This window comes from Microtus ochrogaster, chromosome 24 (genome assembly GCF_000317375.1).
Source record: "Microtus ochrogaster isolate Prairie Vole_2 chromosome 24, MicOch1.0, whole genome shotgun sequence".
In the NCBI taxonomy this organism is placed as follows: Eukaryota; Metazoa; Chordata; class Mammalia; order Rodentia; family Cricetidae; genus Microtus; species Microtus ochrogaster.
In genome coordinates, this window is record NC_022024.1 from 17,671,942 (window position 1) to 17,691,898 (window position 19,957).

At 38.2% G+C, this 19,957-nt stretch overlaps 1 protein-coding gene across 5 annotated transcripts in view; it reads right to left on the reverse strand.

Annotated features, from left to right (window-relative positions):
• Positions 1–19,957, reverse strand: part of Ppp1r12a (protein phosphatase 1 regulatory subunit 12A) — a 121,567-nt gene that overhangs the window by 49,491 nt on the left and 52,119 nt on the right. For all 5 annotated transcript variants that reach the window (XM_005358091.1, XM_005358088.1, XM_005358087.1 and 2 more), the window contains exons 3-4: positions 9,007–9,125; positions 77–236 (exon numbers count right to left, since the gene is read on the reverse strand). In XM_005358091.1, the coding sequence (XP_005358148.1) occupies positions 77–236; positions 9,007–9,125 (279 nt within the window). The remainder of the gene's footprint in view (positions 1–76; positions 237–9,006; positions 9,126–19,957) is intronic.

A 19,957-nucleotide genomic window follows, 5' to 3' on the forward strand; every position in this document is an offset into this window, starting at 1 on the left:
TATTTCTACAGTCTGCTTCAAAATAACATTTGCACATGTTTTAAGAAAATGAAACTCTGTGCAAAGTAATACATACTTTAAAACTTCTGTATAGCCTTTGGCAGCTGCCACGTGGAGCGCAGTACCTCCAGATTTTGCATGCCGGACATCACTGATATGGCCACTGTTTAGCCACTGCCTCGCATCTCTGAGCATTATCCGTTCTTCTTCTTTTCGAGCTGCTTCTATATCAACACCTTTTGGGGGAAAAAAGTATACTTACATTATTTTCATTTTTCTTACTCAAGAATACTCTTCCCAATTCTACACAGTGAAACAAGATTACAAAAATTAATGTTTAAATGAAAACTAACAGTTACACAACGGTTTTGAAAAATGGCTGATTATAAAGGAATGTGAAATACAATAGATATTTTATTAGCCTTCTCAGACAAGTACTTAGCTTTTGCCCCACAATATTGTTCTGGTTGTACTTTGTTTTTTTGAGACAGTGTAGCCTTGGGTAGTCTGTAACTAGCTTTGTTGAACTCCTAAGTGCTGGGACAAAGGTGTGCACCACCATATCCAATTTGGTAATCTTTTTATTTTTTCTGGTTACTTCTTTTTTTTTTTTAAATTCAAGCATCCTTTGTACAAAATAAAGTAATTTTGGACAATTAGATATGATTAATTCATATATATATATATCTCCTAAACTCTACACAAGTCAAGTGGACCTTGCTCTGCCACATGGAGGAGAGTCAGTCAATGCATCAAGCCCTAACTGCCTTCTTTTTCCTCTCTAAACACCCTTTCTTTTCCAGCATAGCATATTCTCCATACGATGAGGACTGTCTAGTTACAGAGAAAGTCTTTCATTTAAAAGTATTATAAGCACTGTCTTGGCTAAAGTGATAAGAGCAGAACAAATATAAAAATGAATAAGATTTTCTCGTTCCAATCTTCAAAGAGCTCTCTACCATGAGAGAAAGTATTTTTAAATTAGTAAAGATAATGGGGAAATTTCTAAATGATCTTATCTTTTCTTATGGTTTCAGTCAATGGTTACTTAATGACATATGACTATTTATAAATTATAAATAAGTAGTGTATTTCAGAAGAGTAAGCTTATCAAAAGTAAAGATATTCTTATTTTATAACTTAATCATCTGACAGAATATAGATGATAAACTTTGTGGTAAAGAAATAGTTCCTGAGAGAGTAAATAAATGATTAAAAATTTTATATAACAATATATAACACAACACTTTTAATTTCTTTTGGTTAATATATTTTCATAGTCTATATCCATATATACAGCTGTCTGGCTAGGATCTTCCCACTCACCCACCCACCCACCCTCCTCTCCAGCCAGGCAGACAGTGAGTGCCTACATTATGAGACGCGAAGCTGCTTTTATTTATAAGGCAGAAAAAGTTATACCTGAGAAAAAAATAAAACAGGACAAAATGATTGAGATTAATGAGGAGAAGCTATTCTACAGGTTGGCAGAGAATAGTCTCTAATTAAAATGATGCCATCATTGTTTAGAAAAGAGGGAATGAAGTACCAGTTGGCTCCTGGGAGGGAATCTACACAGAATGTTCTCTTTATAAAGGATGTCAAGCTTTCTATAGAGGACAGTGAACTGCGTGACCCAGTCATCTTAATTTAGAAGCATCACTTCTGCTGAAACGTGAGACGTGGAATAGCTGTCACAGTATGGAGGCTACTACAGTGACTCAACCAGGAGACAGAGGTCACCTTAACTAGAGTGGTACTAGGAAAGGCAGACAGGTGGTTCATTCTGGATGCTTCACGGTAGATCAATCTCTGCTAATTTGAACACAGATATTAATTTGGATACAGAAGAGAAAATGTCACACACACACACACACACACAAAATAGTACAGCATATTTAAAAAAGACATGACTTTATTTTGAATTTATTTATTTGGTAGGGCCAAATAAAATAATGCAGGTTTTACTTTTAAACCTAGTGATTTGTTGGTGCTGACCTTGACCTTGGAGGAAGGTTTACTTTGTAGAAACTAGTTCTACTCTTAAGCTTTCCAACTTCCATCAATCATTTTGTAAGTAGTTTCATATGCACAATTGTCCTTCCTCATACAAACCTAGTTAGAGATTAAGATCAGCCAAGTAACAGCCTGAGGAGCAGAAAAACAATAAAAAAAAAATGCAGTGGAACACCGCCATGTGTATCTCAAACTCAGCAGTAGAAGTTTAGCAACTTCTGGAAACTAGCTGTTGCTGCAGCTACCAAGTATCCGTGGTCATCCAGAACCCTGGCAGTCACTGTCCTTTTATCATACAATACTCTCGGATTAGCTACCAGACTCTGAGGGGCCATCTCCTAGTCTGTCTTCTGACAGTTCCTATCACTAGTTCACTTCACATTGGACTCTGATCATGAACTCAACTTATCCAATTCTTCCAGTTCAAAACCCCTACCACTGTCAGATGGGAATAGCCCAAATTTGGTCATTACGTCTCTCTAAATTTTGTCAACGGCTGAACATCTCCCCATGAGACAAAGCTAGACATCTTGTAAGTAGCAGACATGGTCATCTCTGTCTTCCTCTTCTACCTTCAATCGGTGTGAACATCTAGATCTCCATCCAGGGTCCCAAATGTGCTGTGCTGTTTAAGCAATTATCTCCTACACAGATCATATCTTCATTTTGCCTGTTTAGCAAATTACCACTTCCCAGGACACAGCTCTTTTTAGAAGTTTTTCTACTTTCACCATCTTAAAGCATTCAGACTCTGACTTTGGTGTTTATCTATCTTTATCCAATTACAAAGCAATCACTCCCAGCAGTCTCCTTGGGATTGAGGCATTCTTCTGGAAGGCTCAGGAGACCCAGGAGGTAAACAAAATGTCACATAGCTGAGAAAGCAGAAACTTACAAGATTCTCAAAAGTCCCTCCTCAGAGAAACCCTCTCTCAAAAAAACAAAACAAAACAAAAATCCCTCGCCAGCCTTACAGAAGGAGACTGACCAATTGGGAAAGGAGAGTTTTAAATTATACAGAGAGCCCCAAGGACACAGCTTAAGTTCACTGTCACTCTTGTTAAGACAGGCTTCTCAGTGGGACAGCTGCACTTGAGTCCTCCCTGCTCACCCATACACCTGTTGGAAACACCAAGAAATCAGCTCACTGGCTCTCCTAGTGATCACTGGTGCAGTTCTGACTTCAGTTTGTCAGGGGCTCCCTCTCTGAAGTAGAAAGGTGTGTTGCATTACCCTGGGGGAAAAAAAAAAGGTTCTCACTTTTTTTTTTTTTTTTTTGAGACAGGGTTTCTCTTAGCTTTGGGGCCTGTCCTGGAACTCGCTCTTGTAGACCAGGCTGGCATCTAACTCAGAGATCTGCCTGTCTCTGCCTCCAGAGTGCTGGGATTAAAGGTGTGTGCCACCAAGGCCCTACCTCCAAATCTTGCCAAAATAATCCAGGGTATGCTGTAAAGGAAACCTATGGAAAATTAGAAAAGAAAATTCCTCTCATGTTTTAGGTGCATGAGAGTTCTGCCTGCACGAATGTATGTGTACCACTTCTGTGATGGATGCCCAGGGAGGTCAGAAGAAGGTGTTGGGTCCCTTAGAACTGGAGTTACAGCTGACTGTGAATTATCATGTGGGCACTGGGAATGAACCCAGAACCTTGGGAAGGGTAGCCAGTGCTTTTAGCCACTGAATCATCTGTCCAGACCTCTCTTCCTTTATTCTTAAAACAACTTTTAATGCAACTAATATTTAGTTCATAAAAAAATCTAAAATGAAATAAAACTATCAATAAATTATGTAATTTATGTTAGTAGAGCTGTTTTAAAATTCCAGAGCTTTGACAAGCTGACTTGTGGTGCTGAGAAATTCCTAATTTATTTGGCTGTTAGTATCATAGATTAAGACATAGAACTGAACCCAGACTGGCTGACACTGAACCTCTGTCTTGATACTCACTAGCTGTATTACCATGGGAAGATAATAAATACATGCCACGCTTCAGATTACTCATTTGTGACCTCATAGGGTTATTTTGAAGATTAATATATATAAAGTTTTAGAACAGGAATCAATAAAAATGTTAGCAATTAGCACCAGCTCTAAAACTCTGATTCTACTTTTCTTTTATTACCTTATCATCTAAGAGAAATAAAACCTGACTATCTTCCTAACAGGTCCTTCAGTCACTGCTACAGTTCTAACACCTTTAAACAATGCAAATAGAAGATAAAATTGAGTAGGATATATTCAAGTGATTAGACTAACAACTGTCATAGTAAGTTACAAAAAAAAAAAGTAGCCAAATCTCTCAGTCATAATAAGACAGCAATTTGGTTAACTAAAATTAAAAAAAAAAACTTATCTGTGCCTGGCAGTGGTGGTGCAAACCTTTAATCCTATCACTTGGGAAATAGAGGCCGTGGTCTCTGAGTTCAAGGCCAGCTAGGTCTATCGAGTGAGTCCCAGGACAGTCAGGGCTACAAAAAGAAAGTCTGTCTCAAACAAACAAAGAAACAAATTAAGTAAAAAACCAAAAATCTGTAACCTTAGCTTAAGTGCACACCCGCGCAAGCACACATACACACAAACACAATATAAAGCAAAAATTCTTTTAGCTTCTGCTTAATCATTACTAATTTCAAAGACCATTTCCTTAAGCATAACTATTTACTACTCAAGTGGAGAAGAATACGAAAGTAAAAGGCCAGCCCTCAGGAAGCTGAGACAGGAGCATCTAGAATTTAAGGGCAGATTGGGCTACATACCATGTGAGTTACAGGCTGGTATGAGCTACAGAACAAGACTCTCTCTCTCTCTTTTTTTTTTTTTGGTTTTCCGAGACAGGGTTTCTCTGTGGTTTTGGAGTCTGTCCTGGAACTAGCTCTGTAGACCAGGCTGGTCTCGAACTCCCAGAGATCCGCCTGCCTCTGCCTCCCGAGTGCTGGGATTAAAGGCGTGCGCCACCACCGCCCGGCTAAGACTCTCTTTTTAAAAAAGAAAACTCAAAGGACTATTTAACAACAGCATGAGGCTGGAGAGGGCTCAGCTGCTGAGTGGTACTTGGCACGGTGCAATCCCAGCAGGGAAGGCTAATGAGTTGCTCAGGCTCCACAACCTAGTCAGTCTAGCTAACCTGTGTGGTGGGTTCAGGACAGCAAAAGACCCTGCCTTAAAATCGGGGAGTGCCTGAGATCCAACACTGAGTTGTGCTCTGCCTTACCTCTGTGGACACAGGTAGAAGTGCTCCTGCATACACATATTTAAACATAAGAATTCTGATACCACAGTGATGTGAGCAAGGTATGCTGGTATACATCTATAATTTCAGTACTCAGAGTCTGAGGGAGAAGAAGCTGAATATGAGGTTAGCCTGCAATACAGGGCAAGAGATTGAAGGCAGGGAGAGATAATTAAAAAATTTTTTTATCTCTGCTAAAGATATATTAAAGGTGTTCCATTTGAAATTATTAAAATTTGAACTTTCCCTATACTTGCTTCTTTAGAATTAAGCTATTTTATATAAACACAATTGTCATCATAAGAATAAAATGATATTAAAAAGTACTTTCTAGGACACATTCAATAAAACACTGCATTACAATGACTGAATATAAGTTCAATGTATCTTTTGAGGGTTTATTATTTTGTCTGGGCGGTGGTAACACACACCTTTAATCCTGGCACTAGGGAGGCAGAGGCAGGCGGATTTCTGTGAGTTTGAGACCAGCCTGGTCTACCAGAGCTAGTTCCAGAATAAGCACCAAAGATACAGAGAAACCCTGTTTCAAAAAACCAAAAATAAAACAAAACAAAAACCAAAAACAAGTAGTTTATTTTTATGTATGTGTATGTCTGTGTAAGTGTATGCTATGTGTGTGGGGAGTACCCCAGGAGGCAGTTTTATTTTTATGTATGTGTATGTCTGTGTAAGTGTATGCTATGTGTGTGGGGAGTACCCCGGGAGGCAGTTGGAGTTATAGTTAGTTCAGAGCTGCCAGACATGGGTTCTGAGAACAGAACTCACATCTCTAAATGAGTAGCAATTGTCCTTAACCTGCTGAGCCATCTCTCAAGCCCCAAATTCAATCTATCTTGTCACATTCTGGAGTATTACAGTATTATTACTTCTTTCTGCATGAACTTGGCCAGCAACCAAGCTTCAGTTCCTCATCTGTAAAATGGGGTTAGCAGTACTATAAACACCACAGAACAGTTGATGATGAAATCAAAGAATACGCAGGAAGTTCCACACCCATTCTGCACCGACAGGAGTGCAGGGCCTTTGTTTACCACTATCAGTCTCTCTTTTCCTGTGATTTCTCACCTTGACATCTCCATCAATTCCATCAGTGCTATCTGGATGTCATGGAGCATACTATAAGCCTAGGACATTCCAAAGTAAACTGTAACAGTCCCAGAATCAGTTTCTGCTTCGTCACATTTTCCCTTGTGAACTATGTAAGCATCACTTCTGCAACTGCAAACTTCAGTGAGTTGCTTTAACTAATATGTCAACTCTATAGTCAGTTTTCAACTGTATCACTTTAATAAGTTCCTCAAGTCCCACCTTTTTCCATCTCAAATAACTAAGTTTTGGCTCCTATCATTTTCACTCAGACTACTTAAAGAAATTAAACTTAAAAAAATGCCTTCTTAAGGAATACACGCTTCCTGGCGTCATACATTGTTTCACACCCCCCCATGATAATACTTTTCATTATAAAAACCTAATCCAACCAAATGAATTCCCCACAGACAGAGCTTCCCATCTCTCCAATGTCTCCAAAAAATGTCCTTTGCCATCCGGCTCCAGTCTATCTTTTCAAGACTTACCTTTAACTACTTACATCTTAACTCATTATTTATTGTCCCATAGTCATAAATGCTCGACATAAACTATGGACCCAATTCCTTTACTTGGTACATACCCCCTTTCTGCCCAAGCAAACTGCCTCCAAACACTATCCCTCTGAAACATTTCCTAGCCATGGCAGTTACTCTTAGAACATGCTGTCCTTACAACATATTGTACACATACACACGAGGTTGTGATGCTCAAACGTTTGCTATTTTTTTCCTAGACTGAAATCATTGAGAAACAAGATTCTCTAATTCTTTTGTTGCTGCTGTATTTAACACTTAGAACATCTGTCAGTACATTAATCAACAGTAAATAGACTGTTACAAACTGGCCTTGATCACAGCTATACTAGCAACTTCTTTCTTCTTTTTAATGTTTTAAATTTCAGACAAGGCAGAACCTAGGTTGGTCTGGAATCCATGTTCTAGGTTCCTTCCGCTATGGGTCCGCTTGGGTCCCGGCAAAATAGGCCCATAGTACCAAGACCACTTGTACCCATACCTACTGTCCATAGTAACCAATGTTAAATAAACAGCAGCATGAAAACCCTTACTTTATTTACACAATTATCACTGTTTGGCAGAAAATTACAGCTTTCCATCTGAATACACATCATGGCAAAATGGACGATAAAGTTATTTTTCTTAACTGCATATGGCAGCACCCGTGTCATCCCAGTACTCAGGAGTCGGAGGCAGGATGTGAGCTTGAGGCAGCCCTAGCCACAAGGCAAGGCCCTTATTTCGAAGAAGCAAAACAACAGAAAGGTTATTTATTATGCATCTCTTCTTTCAGATTCTTCAGCTTCTTCTAGAAAATCCACTACCGTGGAAACACTCACCCAGAGCATGGACACCTAAAGCGTTCCCATGTGTTCCTGTCCTATAACCCTCTAAATTGTAGTGCAATTGTCACTACAACCAATTCTGTAATCCCCATCACTACTGAAAAGAGCTCTGTCCCCATTAGCAACCATTCCCTATCACAAAGAGGTTCCTCTAGCCGTCTGTCTCCCAGGTTGTATCTCCAAATTCACATATTCAACTGTCTATCTAACGGGCAAAACAAACTCAGCATATTTAAATGAACTTCTGATCTTCTTCTGAAACAATTCTCCTCACAATCTTTCTATTTAATGGAAACAGTTCATTCAACGTTCACTGAAAGACCTTGGACTCTTTTTCTTACATACCCTTTATCTTATCACTCAATACTATTCTTGGTCAAGCTATCAAAGTATACTCACAATCCTCTGATGGATACGTGATGACAAATACTTGTGATCAAAGCATTCAGGAGGCTGAAGCAGGAGGACTGCTGCAAGTTTAAGGTTGGTCTAGGCTACACAGCAAAACCCTGCTTCATCCCTCATTACTACATATATGTACATGACAGTAACATTCCTTCTAGTCACTAAATCTACACCCAGTCATGTCTAACTCCACTGTAACTAGATTACCACAATTATTTCCTAAATACTACACTTTGACTCTTCCCTTCAATCTGTTCCTGGCATAACAACCAGAAACTTCTAAACATCACATCCCATTCACCCTTTGCCTCGACCTCTCCAACAGCTTCCTAATTTACTAAGGTTAAAAGCCAGATTCTGTAAGACCCGTGGCCTGCTGTTACTGCCCAACTTCATCCAGCAATCTTATTTTTGCCCTGCCATTTTGATCCTGCTAGTCTGCTTACTGCAGTTTTGCCTACACCAGGTGCCTTCTCACCCTTATATTCATTGCTTCCTGTCTAGAATGTTCTTTTCCCAGAGTCACATGACTCACCCTCTCCCCTCATTCAGAGCTCAGCTCAAATGTTCCCATCAGTAGGCACTTATGGCCATCTCATTCAAATCTGCAAGGCGACACATCCATCTTGTATGTCCTTCTGCTTGTTGTTTCACTCTGAAGTTATTGTCTCAAGTCTTACGATACATATTCCAAATTTTTAAAACAATATAGAGAGGAATTTTTTCAAATAGAATAATTCTATATATAAAATCATTAAATTCTATACATAAAATCATTAAAACGACTTAAAATTTATTCAAATATGATTGTCCTTCAATGGCATGTATGACATTCTTTCTAAAATAGTTCCAAACAAGTTCCCCTTTTATTGTTTTTTTATATTACCTTGCCGATTAACCTCATTTTGAAGTAGCTCTTCCATTGCTTCCTCCTCTGCAATATCTAAAGGTGTGTCTCCTTCACTGTTGACAGCTCCTACATGTGCTCCTTGACCAATCAGGAACCTGCAAGATCAAAAGCGGGCTAGCTAAAGGAATACTGCTGAAATGAGACGATGTGCACCCAACAGTAAAGCTCTCATGGCAGGACAGCAACAGGGACAAAAATAATAAATGTGCATATTATTTAAACAAAAACCATCACAGAAATTTGAAATTTGTAATTCTTAAATTTTCTACAGATATACTTGTTTTACTAACAAAATGTAAAGTTTTAATAAAAATTAGAAAGCCTTTCACAGCATCATTTCGGACTGCCCCCAAGACATCTACTTTTTCCACCTGGACTGGTTTTCTAACTGAGCTTCATGCTCCCTGTGTCAATTCTATGAGAGGTGGGCTTTATTTTGTTGAGCTTTCTTCCCCTGAGACAGAGTCTCACCATATGACTGGCCTTGAATCCTGAGTCCTGCTTTATCTTCCCAGCTACTACAATTTCAAGTATGTTCAACTATAATGAAGAAAGGTTTTAATAAAAATTATTACTTAATAACAAGCAATGATTTACTGTTAGTAATAATCATCTGGAATAGAATTCACTAGGCTCATGAAAGTCAACTGACTTCTTAGACTCATTAAGGGAGGCTAAGAAAGGAGGACTGCTACCAAGTTCAAAACCAGCTTGGGCTACAATGAGACCCTGTATTAAAAAATAAAAATAAAAAAGAATAGAGAGTGAGTTGTGCTGCTCAGCAGTGAGCAGATATTTATCAGAGAGGACTAGAGTTGGCTTCCGAGCATCAATGTCAGGCAGCTCAAAACCACTTCTAACTAGCTAGCTTCAGAAGATCTAATGTCCTCTCCTGGTCTTGAAGGATACCAGTACACCACACATATTCATACATAGATACAAATAATTAAAAATAAAAGAAATCTTGACAGCTGAAGAGATGGCTCAGGATTAAGAGCACTGGCTGCTCTTCCAGAAGACCCAAGTTCGATTCCCAGCACCCACATGATGGTTCACAACCACATGAACTCTAGTTCTAGGGGATCTGATGACATCTTCTGGCCTCCAAGGACATGAGACACACATGTAGTACACCAATATAAATGTATGAAAAACACACAAACTAAAAGAATTTTTAAAAGTTTAAAAAATTATATTTTATAACGTATTATTTTTAAATTAATAGTACTGTATGCAACTAAAACATGTTTTTTAGAAAATTCTCACATGAGTCCTAAAACTTGACAAAGGAATCTAGATGCAGAAAGATTATTAATTTTCTTCACTTTATCAAATGCATACCTTGCATAATCATTTACCCATTAACACTCCCCAGACCATTACCCAACTTAAACCTTTGAACAGCTCACTGAAAAAGTATGAATGTCCTTCAATGACTTACCACTGCCTTTTTATTCAATGTCATTCTTCTTGTCACATACTTTATATGTTTGTTTTCCACATGTAATTGGGCCTTTTTCTCTGTTAGGACAATGTTTTTGTGAGATGTGTCTCTTGTCCTTCTTCATCTGTCTAAGGCACTTTCTCATTGGTTTGATAAGGAGTTGAATGGCCAGTAGCTAGGCAGGAAGAAGACAGGCAGAACTTCTGGGCAGAGATAGGAACTCTGGGAAAGAATCTGAGGCAGGGGATTGGCTAGCCAGATGTTGTGGCAGTGGGTACTGAGGAGGAGGTAATGAGTCCTGCGGTGGAATGTAGATTGATATAAATGGGTTAACTGAAGCTTGAAGAGCTAGCTGGGAACAAGCCTACACTTCATTACAAGTGTTTCTGATGAAATGCTAGGGATCAAACCAGGGCCAAGAGCATACGAGGCGAGTGTCCTGTCACTCAGCTACAGCCCTAGGACCCTTAGTCAAGTACAAGTCTATAGTGGGGAAGGGGGGGAAAATCACTCATTTTTTTTCTTCCTTTACCATGTTCCTTCTTTCCCTAAAGCACCATCAACAGCACACAAAAGATTTTTTAGTATCTTTGCTATGAATTTATGTGCATATAAACATATACAAACAGCTACCTTCATTCAACAAAATTAACAAAACTACTCTAAGTGAACTAGAATTGTAATTCTTCCAAATAACTTAAAAAAACATCCATATATGGTGGCGGGGAAGAGACGGAAATCTTTAATAAATAAATAAAGAAAGAAACTCTAAAAAAAATACATCCATAGGGGGCTGGAGAGATGGCTCAGTGGTTAAAAGCACTGACTGCTTTTCCAAAGGTCCTGAGTTCAATTCCCAGCCACCACATGGTGGCTCACAACCACCTGTAATGAGATCTGGTGCCGTCTTCTGGCTTGTAAGAAGGATATTGTATACATAATTAAATAAACCTTTTAAAAAAATACACCCATAGTTCATTAAGATCATGTCTTTATTTAATATTACCCCTTTAAAGGACGTGCTCTTTCTGCTTTTTCATTATTATTATTATTTGTTCATCTTACATACCAACCACAGTTCTCCCTCCCTCCCCTTCTCACACTTCCCCCAATCCACCCCTCAGAAAAGGTAAGGGGAGTTAACAAAGCCTGGCACATTAAGTTGTGGCAGGACCAGGCCCCTCCCCCCTGCATTTAGGCTGATGAAGGCATTCCACCACAAGGAATGGGCTCCAAAAAGCCAGCTCATGCACTAGGGATAGACCCTGGTGCCACTGCCAGGGATCCCACAAATAGACCAAACTACACAACCATTGCCCACAGTTCAGTCCCAGGTAGGTTCCCCAGATGATAGACATGCTCTTAAATGGTCACTTGATGTTATCAATCTTTAAAATAAAATTGCCAACATGGAGATATAATGCCTTGTTTTTGCTTTATTTGTATTCTTAATTACACAGGAAGCTGACAGTTTCTACTGGTATTTGTACTTTCCTTTTGTGAAATGTGTTTACATATTTTGCTTGTATTTTAAGGCAGCCAGTAATTTAAAAATTATGTTGGGCTGTCTACTCTGCTACATACCAGAATTATAATAATAAACATGGATTATCCTTCAGAGAGCTTACATTCTAGTAGGAGTTAGAAATGCAAAACTGGCAGGGCGGTGGTGGCGCACACCTTTAATCCCAGCACTCGGGAGGTAGAGGCAGGCAGACTCTGTGAGTTCGAGGCCAGTCTGGTCTACAAGAGCTAGTTTTGGGACAGACTCCAAAGCTATAGAGAAATCCTACCTCGAAATACCCGCCCCTCCACCCCGGAAAAAAAAAAAAAAGGAAATGCAAAATTGTTATCCCAAGGCTGCGGCAAGAAGATGGTAAATTCCAGCTAATCTTGGCTACATAGCAAAGCCCTGTCTTAAGGAAATAAACAGCATTTAACAAAAAATAAAACTGTTAAGTCTCAGAATGAAGTGCTATTTAAAGATAAGATGAATATTCCTTATCCAAAATGCTTGGGACTTAAAGTGTTCTGAATTACATATTTGGGGTTATTTTTTGAATAATTACATATACTTACTAAAGTATCACAACAATGTAAGACTAAACACAACATATAGCCAACATCAATTTATATACTTTTAGTATAACTGTGCTTTGACTTGGCTGGAATATGAGGTTAGGTGTGAACTTTGCACCTGTGTCAGTTTTGCTTTTGTGTTTTTTTTTTTAAAGGAGTATTTTGGATTTTAGATTTTTCAGATTAGGAATGTGGTAATAAAACTGATTGGAAATCAAGCAAAGATTATCTGTTGAATGTGTAATTTCATTTCAACAAAATGAAGCACACACACACACACACCAGAGGGACAATGTATTCTAGTTAAAGGGACAGAGAGAATTGTGTCTCGGGGACTGAAGATGCTTTCTTAGGGTAACTGAAAAGACTGATCAGTCGCTACATCTCCACATGCAACACACACACACACACACACACACACACACACACACACACACACACACACACGACACAGACACAGACACAGAAACAGAAACAGAAAGTAGATAAAGACTATGTGGCACACAGTTAATGGAGACTATGCCTAAGCGGTACATTTAGGAAAGATCTGTATCCGCTGCTTTGGGTACAGATTGGAAAAGATCCTTTAGTTATATAAGTTTTCTGTAGTATGTTTAGCTTCCAAACAAAACATTAACATACCAGTCTAAACCTTAATATTTGAAACTTATTCATAGAACTTCTATAATGAGAGATTATACTTGAATTGAGGTATATAGCTTTAACATATGTAACAGAAAACTAAAAGAATATTTTCTTACATATTCCAAACAGAGGAGTCTAAGGCAGAAAAGATGTGTGAAACGGCTCTGCATCAAGACAGCATGTAAGTCAATCTGGCAGGCAAACCTCAGAGACTACATCCAGAATGTATCTATTGGGTGTTAGAAGTCACTCAAAGGACATACAGACTGAAAACAAAGTACACACCTCAGAGCAACTGCCATGGTCAAAGGGTGAGTTTTATGAAGCACAATTTCAAAGAAACACCCATCAAAGCCAAACAATCCAAAAGCACACAAGCATGACAGATGCCCGAGAAATGAAAGAAAGCCAAGTTCTGTAACTGCTGAAAAAGCTCAAGGTCTTGGAAGTATGCACTCATGCATTCAGCATATACTTGATAAAACTATGTAGTATTCTAGAATTATCATTTATAACTAAATATTTTATAAGGACATACAAAAGTAAACAGAATCTCACAGCATCAATTTTAATCTATAACTCAAAAGTTATAGATTAAGCAGAGACAAACACTCTCTTTATATTCTGAAGAATCTGAGCTCAGCACTCACCTCTAATATCTGGTTGACATTCATTAACTTGCTAATGTCTCTGGTTAGTTCCAACAATAACCACAGTGACCACCTGCCATTTCCTAAGGTTTTTGTGTGCATATTCAAACACTGGTCCTAACAAAGCAAAAGGAAGCCAAAGAACAAGACCATGCAGCATTAAGCCAAACCGTAACATTTGTCGGCACAGATAACAGCACTATGAAGAAAAAAATCCTTTAAGCTAAAAATAAACTTGCATTTAAAAATGTTATGTTTTAACTGGCAAAGAATACATTAAATTAGAAGGACAGAGTCTTAGACTTGAAGAAACCCATGATGTATATTATAAAATTGTATTCTAGTTGCTACTGAACCTTTCCCACCGGTACCTCAAAGGAGAGTAACCAAAATGAACTTCCTAAACTTAACCATATAATCCTCCCAGTTATAAAGGCAAGAAAAGGGGCATAATCTTGTTTGGGCTGAAAATGCAAATTTCAAAAGCTAGACTATCTTGACTCAAATACTAGCTCTGTCATTTCCTACATGTGATTTTTCTTTGACTTCTTTTCCTCATTTATTAAGACTTATTAATATATCATTCTTCATCGGAATCTAAATTTCATATTTCAGGAAAATAATAGAATAAGTTACATATTCAGCAGTTTGAGGCAGCATTCTATAATTAAACTCCTATTTCTATAAAAAGGGAAGTTATAATTATGTGGTATAAGGAAAGACGGCACCATTTGTGATCATGTTCTATCTCACTCTAGAACTACACCAAACCTGTCAATCACATTCCCTGGGGTTTCAGGAGTTTGGGATTATACACGAGACAACTATAGGATAGCAAAATACATTTTCATGTGATTTTAAAGAGCTGAGATTATGTTAAGGACTGAGAACAGTGAAAAGGCACACAGTAAACACCCGGCAAATGACAGCTATTATTGTTACCACTGCAACTACCTTTTACTTTTCCTGCCTACTTTAATGCCTTAGGTCAATGAGTCATGTTTTTTTCCTTATTACTACTGGGAATCTCGCTGCCACTGCTCTAGTTTCCTTGTTCCTCCTCCCTGGTCTGTCAAAGACAGTCTACCGAACAGAATAGACTAAATATGTACCCCACCAAAGGACAAACTCAGCATGGCACAGAAGTCTCTGCATGCTGTATCTGATACTCTCTCCACAATCTAGTGTTAACCCCTCCCCCAGCCCCGGTGGGTCATAAAATACAACACATATATAAAACACATTTCCTTCAACACCAAAAAGATAAATTATAATAATTTATACTGAAGATCAAGCATTTGGATGTTTCTGATATCTGTAAGTGTATGGCAAGCCACACCTGTAATGCTTTAGTTATGCATTCAAAGCAGGTATTTCAAATTAACAAGCAAAGCAATCTCTATGCATAATCTAGTTTTTTTCTTCCAATCTGTTAGTTGTCTCACCAACATCTACTTGTGTAACAGTGGGACTTGCCTGAGTCTTTCTCAAGTATTCATGTTATTACAGCAAAATTTCATTTTTAGCATGTTTCATCTACATGGGACTATCCAAATAAATTACATAATGTAAATAGGGACTTAGTGGCTAAGAAGACATAACTAATTTTTGAAAAATTAGCAATCTAACTGAGCATGGGGTCTAATCTGAAATGTGGTTGATATACAAGCAACTGACTGTTTATGGGTGAAAACTGATTTTCCCTTTGCTGGCAGGAATCAAGTGCAAATAGCTTCTTGGTTAGGGGTGGGACCCCATGTCCACTTCCCCTCAGGGCTGAGGCTCCATCTTGTTTGCACCTATATAAGTCTGAGCATGTTCCATGTCCAGGGGATGTTGGACAACACAAACATAAAAATACCTGAATGTTATCTTTATTAACTTTATTCTTTGGCATTTTTTTTCTTATTAGCTGTTGCTTGCTTGATTTTCACTACTGTGTAGATTTTTGTTTTTGTTTTTGGGGGTAGGGCGGGAGGGGAAATATAAAATGAAGTTATGAAGTTGTATGGTGTCTTAGTTAGGGTTTCTATTGCTGTGAAGAGACACCATAACCATGGCAACTCTTTTATGGTAAACATTTAATTGGGGCTGGCTTACAGTGTTAGAGGTTTACTCCATTATCATCATGGCAGGATACGACTGTGGTGATATTTTGTTGTGCTCTAATACATAAAGTTTGCCTGAAGATCAGAGGGTGGAGCTAGCCACTAGTTAATCATAGAGGTCTGGAGATCTGTAGAGACAGACAGGAAGTGATATGGCTCAGCAGAAAGAGGACTATAAGCTAGGAAGAGACATGAGGTTGGCTCTTTTTCGGCTGAGGAGTTAGCAAGGTAAGAGCTGGCTGTGGCTTGCTCTTTTGTCTCTCTGATCTTTCAGCATTTGTCCCAATACCTGGCTCTGAGTTTTTATTATTAATACCCAATTAGAACTTGTACAATATATGGCAGCCTGCAGGCAGACATGGTACTGGAGACAGAGCTGGAGCTAAGAGTTCTACATCTTGAGCCGCAGGTAGCAGAAGGAGAGTACCACCCTGAGTGGTTTGAGCATATATGACCTCAAAGCCTGCCTCTACAGTGACACCCTTCCTCCAACAAGGCCATAATTACTCAAACACAGGAGTCTATGGGGGCCATGTCTATTCAAACCACTCCAGGTGGGTAGGATCTAGGAGGAGTTGGAGGAAAAGAACATGATCAAAGTATATTGTGTAATTTTTAAAAACTAAAAATTAAAAAAAAATACCAATACTGAATTTTAGACAGAGGGACTAAGACCATAAAGGAAGATGTCTAGCTAGTCTAAAGGCTCAGCAAGGAGACCATAATAGTTATAGAAGGATCTAGAAAATGGCCAAAGATAGAGTCAGAAAGTCAGAGTGGTGAATGGCAGACAAATCAGACTCTTGGGGGTCACTGTCTTTCTATCCTGAACACAGTATTAATGCACTCTGAGTAAGTCTGTGATGTTCCCCAGCTTGAGGTACTATAACAGCATCCTGTCATCTACACCAAGGAAAACAGGTGGAGAGAAGAGACAGATTGGTGCAGGAACTATAACAACCCAGAGTAAAGCAACAGTGCCCAGTATCAGAGAAAATAAAGGAGATGGTAAAAAGTAGTTAAGACAATGGACATATTTTCCTGGTGAGTCAACAAGTTTTGTGGACTTTGGTAGAGCTTATGGATCAAAGTTATAAAGAGGAAAGACCAAACCATAACTAAACCACCACAAACATCTTAAAGTTATATCCTTAAATAGCCAAGTCCTCAATGATCAAGTGACAAAGATATGAAGCCTTTTTCCATGCACTATAAACAAGACCATGGAAAATGCTATTTAATGCTACAAGCCTTTTGAGATATAAAATCTTTAATACTGCTCCATAAAAGAAGATACATTAGAGTACCAATTAATCAGGCTATATTCTATGAGACTATATGTGGCTAACCTAATATAGGATTAATTTTTTTATATTAGAAAATTCTATGGCTGATGTGGGATTTCCTTCTGTATGCTGTGATTATCATTAATAAATAAATAAAGCAACTGCCTTGGACCTATAGCAGGGTAGAACTTAGGTTGGTGGGGAAAACTAAACTGAATGCTGGGAGAAAGAAAGGGGGAGTCAGAGAGAAATCATGTAGCCCCCTGCCAGAGATAGACGAGGGAACGTTAGCCAGTAAGCCACAGCCACATGGCGATACAGATTAATAGAAATGGGTTAAATTAATATGTAAAGCGTTAGCCAATAAGAAGCTAGAGCTAATAAGCCAAGCAGCGATTTAATTAATATAGGTTCTGTGTGATGATTTCAGGGCTGAGTAGCCTTCTCCAACATATGGCTACTCAAGATAAAAGCATTCCTTAAGCATTTATAGTGGAGGCTTAAAAGGGTAATATAGCAATGAAAGTAAAATATAAAGAACTGTTTCAGCAACTAAAACATTAATTAAAACACTCAAAATATTTTAAAATAAATATAGTAATCCCTATATTTCCCAAGAATTAAAAAAAAGACATCTGCCAAGACTAGAGGTATAATTATTTAACTAAAATGTTCACTGGTTAATTAAGCAGGAAAGGTAAAACTGTGACATACACAGGCACACACCTGAAACAAACACACACCTATCTCTATACCCTAATATGAGTGGCCCCAGAACAGCATGTCATTTTTAAAATATAGATTGGAGGAATATTTTTGCTTATCTATAAAGGAAGGCTTACTTATTTTCACTAATACTTAGATTTAAAAATCCAATTAGGATATTAGCAGAAAAATTCTTATAAATGGCTATTTATAGGGTATAGGAGGAATTACATGATTATTTTACCACTTGATTTTACCGAAAAATTAAGTGGTATTTTACCTAAAAAAAATTTAAATGGAAAAGACTCTAAAGCTAAACTCAACCAATGAACGACATGGTACTGTCAACTTGGTAGCATCACTGAGAACAAAGAATTATTCTAGCTGGATAAAGGGTGCATGCCTATAATCCTGGGCTGAGGGTGGAGATTCATTAGTTTGAGGTCAGCCTAAGTTACATGTAAAGTACCAGGCCGCACAGGTGATATAATAAAATCTACTGCAAACACAAAACAAAATCATTCAACGAATGCACAAGTCAAATACCCTAAAGACAGAAAGAAAATACCAACACTGTCACCAGTATTGGACACTCGGGCGAATGTATGTGCAATACATGACAAAGCTGATCAGCACTGTTGTGTTATTTTGATCCTATAATGTCTGGCCATGAAGAGAGGACCAAAGAATAACACCTCTATTGGATTATGAACGGAGAAATTACCAATCCAGTAGCAATGTACACTCTTGGAACACATTACAAAAGAGTAGGGCTTCTTCAAGAATTACAGTATAATTTGTTAACCAAGTAAAGGCAACTGTCATAGGCTGAAGTACATCAAATGTAAATGTACAAGCTTCAAAAGATGCTTAACTTGAAAAGTAATTAGTATGTTAAAATCAACACAGAAAAAACAGTAGACCAATGAGAAAAAAATGATTGGAGTATAAGTAGAAAATGAAGACATCAAAGCCTTCTAACCTGTAGATGACTTGGAAAAAATTAAATAAAACCCACAAACATCTCGGTAATACCATGAACTATATCACACTAAACCTAACAAAGGAAGGGAAAAGATTCTACAATGAAAACTGTACAAAAGTCACGAAGGAAACTGAAAAAGACATCAGAAAATGGAAAGATTTGCCATACTCATAGACTACAAAAATGTATATGTACTACCAAAAACAATCTACAGATTCTACACAACTCATCAAAACCCTAAGGTTAAACCATCTTATTCACAAACAAGCACAAAAGACCTTGATAGTCAAAGCACTGCTGAACAAAAGCACAGTGCTGGAGCTATCAGCATAATCTGTTGCAAATTTTATCACAGAGCCATGGCAGAGCAAGGTACCAGCACGAAACAGACACGGAGATCAGTGGAGTATTAGAGTCAAGCTAAATGTAAACACATGTAGGCACCTGACTTTGGAAAACATGTTAAAAAATGCACACTGAAATAGCCTCTTCAACAGACAGTGATGATAATAAAACTGCATAGCCACACACAAAAGAATGAAACCGGACCCCTATCGCTTCCCTGTATTAAGATCAACTGCACAGGATCAAAGAGCTAATCCTCTGAACTGTTAAAATGAAAATAGCAGGGGTAACACCTGAATGGGAACAGGAAAGACTTTCTGAACAAGAAGACTCTGAACAGTCTCACAGGAAATGATGCCAACAAATAACAAGGGAAATTTCATCACACTAGAAAGCTTCTGTTTAGTAAAGGAAATATTCAAGTGAAGAGACAGCATATAGTGAGAGAAAAAAATTATAGCTTGTATTTTTTACATAAATTAATATCAAGAACACACAAGAACTGAAAAAACTAACATGAGAAGAATGTTCTTAAAAGATAAAACACAGGCCGGGCGGTGGTGGCGCACGCCTTTAATCCCAGCACTCGGGAGGCAGAGACAAGCGGATCTCTGTGAGTTCGAGACCAGCCTGGTCTACAAGAGCTAGTTCCAGGACAGGCTCCAAAACCACAGAGAAAC